General features: G+C 43.8%; 1 protein-coding gene across 1 annotated transcript; it reads right to left on the reverse strand.

The window, feature by feature from the left end:
• Positions 1-432: 432 nt before the first annotated feature.
• On the reverse strand, positions 433-6,510 carry LOC147618590 (cytochrome P450 709B1-like). The gene is made up of 5 exons (XM_086773614.1): positions 6,089-6,510; positions 5,655-5,878; positions 5,271-5,518; positions 1,079-1,466; positions 433-994 (listed from the first exon to the last, which is right to left on the reverse strand). Exons 1-5 carry the CDS (start codon positions 6,378-6,380, stop codon positions 566-568), a joined length of 1,581 nt encoding a protein of 526 aa, XP_086629740.1. The 5' UTR covers positions 6,381-6,510; the 3' UTR covers positions 433-565.
• Between the last annotated feature and the right edge of the window lie 1,006 nt (positions 6,511-7,516).

Here is a 7,516-nt window from a genome sequence, read left to right on the forward strand (position 1 = left end):
TTATCTTGTATAGATTGTTTTTTTCTAACAGTGCTACGTAGCCCTTGGATGCAAGGATGATTTTTGACAAACTAGGTCACCCTTCAAAATGATGGGCTCGATAGAAATAATGCCCGTTTGTTCACTATTTATTTAATTTTTTGATAGGCACTCAGAATAAGTGGATGTATTTTACAGTCAAAATGCCCAAAACGGGCATGATGCCTCTCAAAAAACAACCTTGCTCAGATGCTGTGCTCCATGACGTATAGAGGTTAAGATTGATGTCTTAACAAAACTGTGCAGTCATGTTCTCTCTTCATTTTTACTTTGCAGTTGGCATTATCTGTAGCCGAAACAACAGAGGTACGGAAGGCTAATAGTTACTAGTGCTAGTAGAAAGTTTTAAGTTCTTTAACAATTTGGAGTGATACTCTAGTGCACTAAAACGAATGGACAAGCATTGAATCGAGATTTCAAGTGAACCATTTAGGTCCTACCGCCACGTTACCAATCCCACAATATGAAGTTTGGTTCATGTCTACATATAGCTGCATTAAGAGATAACAGTTGGACTGACCACATATCAATGGGTTTCCAAAATTATCTGCATTCCGTGTTCAGGTTGCAATGTTAACATCACAGTTGGTGCATGCTTGTACCCAGGGGAAAGATGGAACCGAAACCGCTGTAAGACCATGCAAAGAACGACCTTCGCCTCCATCATAGCGAAGTTTTGGCCCACACAATTCCGAGGGCCTGTTGAGAAGGGTAGATAAGCCATTGGATGTTTGCAAGCCTTCGAAACACCATCCGCGAAGCGCTGAGGATCGAAATCATGGGCGTTTGGGCCCCAAAATGCAGGATCAACATGCAAGGGAAGTATGGGGACTAAGAAGGTGGTACCCCCAGGTATTATTAAAGTATCACCAAGTTTCATATCCTTTGATGCCTCTCTGAGAACACCTATGGCCGGAGGGTACAATCGCAATGATTCATACAGAATCATCCCAACCTGTCATAGTTGTTTCAGGTGTTAGCATCATAGAAACAGCAAACGTGCACACATGGTCACACCCAGAAAACATTTCAAACTTACAATTTTCAACTGGTTCAAAGCTTCCCCATCTGGATGGTGCATGCCAAAAAGGTTGAGGACTTCTTCCCGAGCCCGCTCTTGCCATTGAGAATGAACAGCAAGAAGCATAACTGTCCATGTAAGCAACGAGGATGTCGTCTCGTGACCAGCAAAGAAGAATGTTTTGCACTCATCGATGATTTCTTGCAAACTCATTTTCAGGTTCTTCTGACTTCCTTGCAATTCCTCCCTGTAGGCAGACATCATCAGTCCCAATAAATCATTTCCATACGGGTCGTTTCTGCCCACTTTGGAAGAACCCAACCGCTTCTGAATAATCTCTTCCAGTATCGTTGTGATCTCCTTCGTCAATCTCCATCGGAGCCGATTGGTTGTCGTGGGTAAAAACCTGCAAGAAATCCTTATTTTTGATGTAAGCCTCACAACATAATCCCGTCACATTTAAGTTGACCTTCAGAAAGTAATACCCTACAAAAGTGGCGCATGAAGAGGTTGCAGGAACTTAAACACAACCATGTCATTACTATCGTGGTGGTACATTTGCTGACTACAACAACAAGCTGGGGCCTGAGAGATGCAGTTGACTTGCTGAATTTCAGTCGCCTTTTGATAGTTCCAGCTATTCCTGGGCTAGATCTTTCTGCTTGGGTACACCCTTCCACTGGTACTCAACTTGCCTCCTGCTGCCCCTGACTTGGGCTTTGCAGGGTCTGGCGTACAATGCCCTCATCTGCCCCTCAGCCACCAGTTTATCTGCATCTGAAGGGGTCGTCACTGGTCAGCCAGCACAAAGCCCAATAAAGTGCATTCACACCCTGGGCCACCCCACATCTGGGTCCTACCTTGGCACCTGGGGCAATCCCTTTCTGCTTACCTAGAAGGTTCCAATTTGGCCTCTAAACTTTCCATTAAGTCAACTGATGTCCGGAGCTATATATATACCTAGATGAATCCAGGAACATGCCCAAATTCACCTTTTAGGAAGGTGAATGTTATATACTCATTAAAGCTTCCACACCTTAATTAACTTGTAATGCTCATCACTTATGCAAATGCAAAAGACAAGGCAAATGACTTAATCTTTTGTACATTGCCAAAAAATGATTATATACAATGATAAACTAGTATCTAGCCTCAGATCCTGACTCCAATCCTGTATGCATTTATAGAATTTTGGGGAGGACTGTGCCAACTCCCCGCCATACTTTATGTATGTTTTTTTTTTCCCTGTTAAGCTTCACTCACACATATGAACACGAAAATCCTATGACTCGATGAATGACGTGTAGCTCAGATTCAAATGTGGTAATGAATTCGGAATTATCTACCTTGCGATGTACTCTCAGATCTCTGTCGATGTCCATCGATTCCTCACGTCGAATATAATCATAGCCTTGATATTCATGCTCGTTTGAGCTCTATAAGCTGTTCATATAAACTTGAGAAAGACACGCATACGAAGAGGACGTGCTGCAGAAATGGTATGGGTTGCAGTGTCCATCTTCATTCAAGCGCTTCAAGATGTTTATATGTGAACAGAAGGACGCACGTTGTTTCAAAGTACGTTGACAACGCACACATGCAAGTAATCAAGAGGATAAGGGTACCCAAGCATCCTAGTTTATGACTGTCTGGGAAAATGGAAGATTGGTATCATTGGGCTCATCCCTTGCATGGGTTTGTTCTTTTGGTTGGGCCCTCTTTTGTGCATGGCTGATGGTGGATCCACCTCAATGGTTGGTGTGGGTGTGATGGACACACTAGGGTGGGGGAGGAAGGGTTGTGTACACAGTACAAGGAGCATGTGGATGGTGGAGTTCCTACTGAGACAAGAGGTGAGCTTTACAGGACTCCAAGTTTCGAGTGTCCCACCAAGTGTGCCAAATTTTAGTGTACTTGAAGCAGGTTGGTTGTCCAGCCCAATAAAGTGGTGGTTCTCCTTTGGACAGTACGTTTGGAGTTCCTCATACTCATGGTACAGTGCACACATGAATAGAAAGATTAGAATACGATGCAACACTTGGAGAAATTGAACGTTTGCTATTCTTGGGTTAAATCTTGCTGCTGAAGAACACCCTTTTTCTGGTCCTCAACTCGCCTCTTGCTGCTCCTGACTTGGCAGAGCTCACTTAGAATGCCCTGATCTTCCCCTCAGCCACCTACTTATATGCATCCGCAGGGCTGGCCAGGCTGATCCATAGAAAACTGGGCTGCTCCCTTCCTGGCTACCCAAAGGATCCCGGTTCAGCTCTTGAACTTGCCCTTGAGTCGTCGGGTGATGGTTACAATTCAGACTCTGAACTTGTCCTAACTTGCCCTTGAGTCGGCTGATGTCTCTAGTTCACTCATGTTGCACTCACATCTGTGATGCACATGACATCCCTCCCTAATAAACTTGGAGCATAAGGGAACATGAGGAATCCGCTTCTTGGATGATTTCCAGCCTTGATGGGGAGACTCCCCCCTGCCGATTCTCAACCACCGGTGCACTCTACTATGACCAATACTTCTGCTTTTGCCACAAGTAATGCAAAGTAACAACCAGTTGGCAATCCTCACAACCCTTGCATTCGTTTGCTTCCTGTGCCTTACGTTCTTCTTCCCAGCCGTACCACTCCTCGAGTCCTCCCAAATTGCATATTCTAGCCGGCACAAATCTGATATAAAATTCATGAAGTGCAAAATGCTGACTTGCCTCCATAGACCCAAACTCTAGCAAACCAACATGGTAGTCCTATTCCCAACCAACTATCAATATACGTTCTCGCTGCTTCGTGGGGTACAATAGGTGAAATGGTTCACTGTTACTGTTCGTCCCACTTCACTTCTACGTCACGTTGCTAACGCCTGTACCTGTTTTTAGCCTAGAAGGCAGTAAATTCTACTGTATATTTCAAAAAAATGATTGTATGGAATGTTAAGCTGGGATCTAGACACAAACTCTGACTCCTATCCTATGTGCGTTAATGCAACATACGGAAAAGGTGCTTGTTTCGGCTGCCCAGCTAGATCCTGGGAAACGCCCTTCTGCCAATCCTCAACTCGCCTCTTGCTGCTCCTGACTTGGGATCTGCCCATCAGGCATGAAATGCCATCATCTGCCCCTCAAGGCTCAGCTACCTATCTATATGCATGGGTAGGGCTAGTCGCCTGGTCTAGGGCTGGTTGGTTTTCTGTCCTGCCCGTTGGTAATCAGACAGTCGAATAAAGTGAGTTCACCCTAGCCCAGTCCACATCTCGGTGCCTATCTTGGGCGCCTGGGGTGATCCCTTCTGCATGTGAAAGCACATTAATGCACTATCATGGATCATCATATTGTGGTTAATATGTACTGTGTGGATCGCCACTTACAGGGTCCATCACTCCGCTAACTCGGCAACCATGTTGGGCATGGTTAGTAGGTTACCACCGTGTAAGAGGATATATCGTGCAATGTATGACAAGCAACAGCCATAAGAAGTAAGTCTTTCCTAGCACAAACTTTAAGCTCAAGTTGCATAGTAGTGTTTCTAATAGAGCATGTGGGTGTAAGCTCCACATCTATGTGCTACGGTAAAAGGAGCACCGAGCCTATATGCTAGAGGAAGCTAGAGTGCAGTAGACGATGAAGGCAGATAACTAATGTGTGTAAGGACTAGAGGCTAACTTTCTAGATAGCCTCTATCTTCAGCCCTATAAGTCCTCCATGGTCATCCTGTTCCACATCCACTACTGGCCAATATTAACAAACATAAAGAAAACTCAAGGGCCCATCCTGAACCATTTGGGTCCCATTCAGGTCCCACAACTCAAGGACTGGGTGTCTTGGAGTAATTTCACCTGCCCTATGCATTGCCTGATATGTGGATATCAGTCCATACAAGTATGTGGCCTGATTGGTAGTGTACCAAACCTTCGTAAGCCATCTAGGAACCATCTAACTTCAATAGGTCAGCATTCCTAGGTATCAAGCCTACACACTGCTCAACCATGTCTACTCTCAATAAGTAGGCCATTAGATACATGAGCCAGCTGGCTACAACATGAGGGTGGAGCATTGACAACTAACAAAACGACCATGCTATCATTTACTGACTTCTAGCACACTATCTATACTCACTTGCAGTAAACTTGTACACAGAAATAATGAATAGGTTATCTGCAAACAAGTGATAACAAGACCATACTCTTAGCAACAAGTGTTGAAAAGAACCTGCTTCCTGGAATGTAAACCGAGCCTGCAAGCTTCCCAGACAGTTTTTGTTGCTCATATTGCAGCTCAAAAACTCGCTTCCCTTCTGCATAGCTGCTACCAAATGCAGTATGGGCAATGATGTCAGCTGTCAAGGTTTTAAACTCTTCATGGGCATTGATTTCCTTGTGATCCCTTGCCTCTTGAAGCTGTAATTGCCAAGTGTCCAACATGCCGGTTGCCAAGTTTGCAATCGTTGCAGTCATTGCCTGCCAACAATCATTCTCATGTCAACCGTATTGGAGTATAAGAGCAATTATTGTGCTTTTTCCTGTAGCGTGAATAAAGACTTAACACCCTTCTGAGCCTACAAGTTGGGATGCGAAGTTACGCATTGCGATGTACCTTCAGCTTTTCCAAGAAAAATGCAGGACTAACTATCCTCCTGTGTTGGGCCCATTTTTCCCCCTCCAAAGTCACAAGCCCATTTCCAAGCAGATCTTGTACATCAGGCCTTCCTTCAGGTTTTGAATAGTGGCCGAACTTGTTGGATAGCACTTCTTTGCAATGCTCTGGATTCGGGAGGGTGAGCCGGGGCCGGTAACCCATCCAATACAGGAAAGGGCTGCCTGTGTAGAAAATGAAGTGATATTTCCATCCAAATATGAGAAAAGAAAAAGGCAAAATTATGGAAAAAGTTTACTGCAACCAAAGGCAGTGATCTTTACATCTCAATATGAGAGAAAACACCAAATTGACTGGGAAAATACTGTACCCAAAGAAAATACTGTATGTGGAACAGGCAGACAGGAAATCAAATGCACAGAAGCTTTACTTACCATACTGTGCAGACCATGCAATGTAGTGGGGCAAAATCCGAGGCGAGATATGATGGGTGGTGTGGGGCATGGGAGAGGCCCGGGCAGCCTTGTGGAAGGCTGAGAGCTCCGGGAAGTTCCCCACCAGGACACGGTAATAAGGCCCTCTGATGCCTTGGGCTCTCAGGGCTCTCTGAATGCGCAGAGGCCTCCACAGAAGAACAGAGAGCACCTTGTGCAGCACCACCACAATCACCAAGAGGGGTGCCAACGAACAAGAGAAAGCTTTCAGAGATGGGGTTAGAGATGCCATAGCTACGGCCACAGCACAGAACAAAGCTTCCCTTTCTTCTTTTTTCGTACAATTCTTCTTGCAGACAAGAGCGAGGAAGGAAAGCAGGTGCTGTGAAGCAGAATCCAAAAAGACTCGTGAGTCATCCCGCACAATTCGTCTACTGTGTGGCCCCACGCGGAAAAACAAACGGTTGAGATTTTGGTTGGCCTTGAAATTAACAGCGAAGATTCTAGTTTTGAAAGAAGACTTTTGATTTTTAAAAAAGGTTTTTTTCCTAACCAATCAATTTATTGCTAAAAAAACGAGGATTATAACTAAGATCTATTAATTTTTGTCCCCTGAACTTAAAGGCAATGTCAAATCGAGATCGGGGATTTTTAATTTCAACCCAGAAAAATACATTGAAAATTGAGTTTTTCTAGCACTGCCTTCGATGGTTATTTTTTAAAGAAATATTTTTCTCTACTTTGATTATACTAGTGGCATGACATATCTCCGATGCGCAAGAGACATTCTTACATGCATAAAAACACATACTCGTCCTCCGGATGGGATAGGAGAGATAGGTTGTATATTGAAGCCCATTTTAGACCTTATGGTCCTCTACTTCGCTACCTATATATGAACACACCATGATATCCACATAGGAGCTCCTAAAGTACTTACTTTTCTTTGAAGAAAGTGCCAAACTTGGCATACATATGCATATGGCATTCCAACCTGCTGTAGTGGTGACAATCTTAACATATGTGGTATTGAGAAAACCAATCCACAGCATGAATAAAAATTGAAGGTTACAAATAGTATCATATTAGGTACCTTCTCACTCGTATTATGAGTACATGAAAGGATAACACAGAAGGTAGAGTCTAGCCAAGAAACCAATACAAAGCCAATAAATCCTCTACCATCCACACACAAAAATGTCAGAAAGAGTGACCCAAAAAAGTAGATAAATGCCCCATGCAAAACCATTATCATTGACCTGCACATAAATTGGCTCATAAGTTAACAGGAACCACACAATTTACTTTTATTTACACCGCTAAAACAGAATTGATGTGGCAAACCATTAAAACAATCTTCAAACAACTGGATTATCTCTCCTTGGAAGCCTATACTCCTTGCCTCCATCTGTCCAAAATATATATATA

The sequence above is a fragment of the Cibotium barometz genome, chromosome 34 (assembly GCF_041138505.1).
Source record: "Cibotium barometz isolate CiBa-2024 chromosome 34, ASM4113850v1, whole genome shotgun sequence".
In the NCBI taxonomy this organism is placed as follows: Eukaryota; Viridiplantae; Streptophyta; class Polypodiopsida; order Cyatheales; family Cibotiaceae; genus Cibotium; species Cibotium barometz.

Coding starts and splice junctions, on each gene's coding strand:
- LOC147618590 (XM_086773614.1), bottom strand. CDS start 6,380: ATGGCATCTCTAACCCCATCTCTGAAAGCTTTCTCTTGTTCGTTGGCA. Junction 5,879..6,088: donor TGCATGGTCTGCACAGTATG/GTAAGTAAAGCT, acceptor TTTTCTACACAG/GCAGCCCTTTCCTGTATTGG. Junction 1,467..5,270: donor GTTTACATTCCAGGAAGCAG/GTTCTTTTCAAC, acceptor GATTTCTTGCAG/GTTTTTACCCACGACAACCA.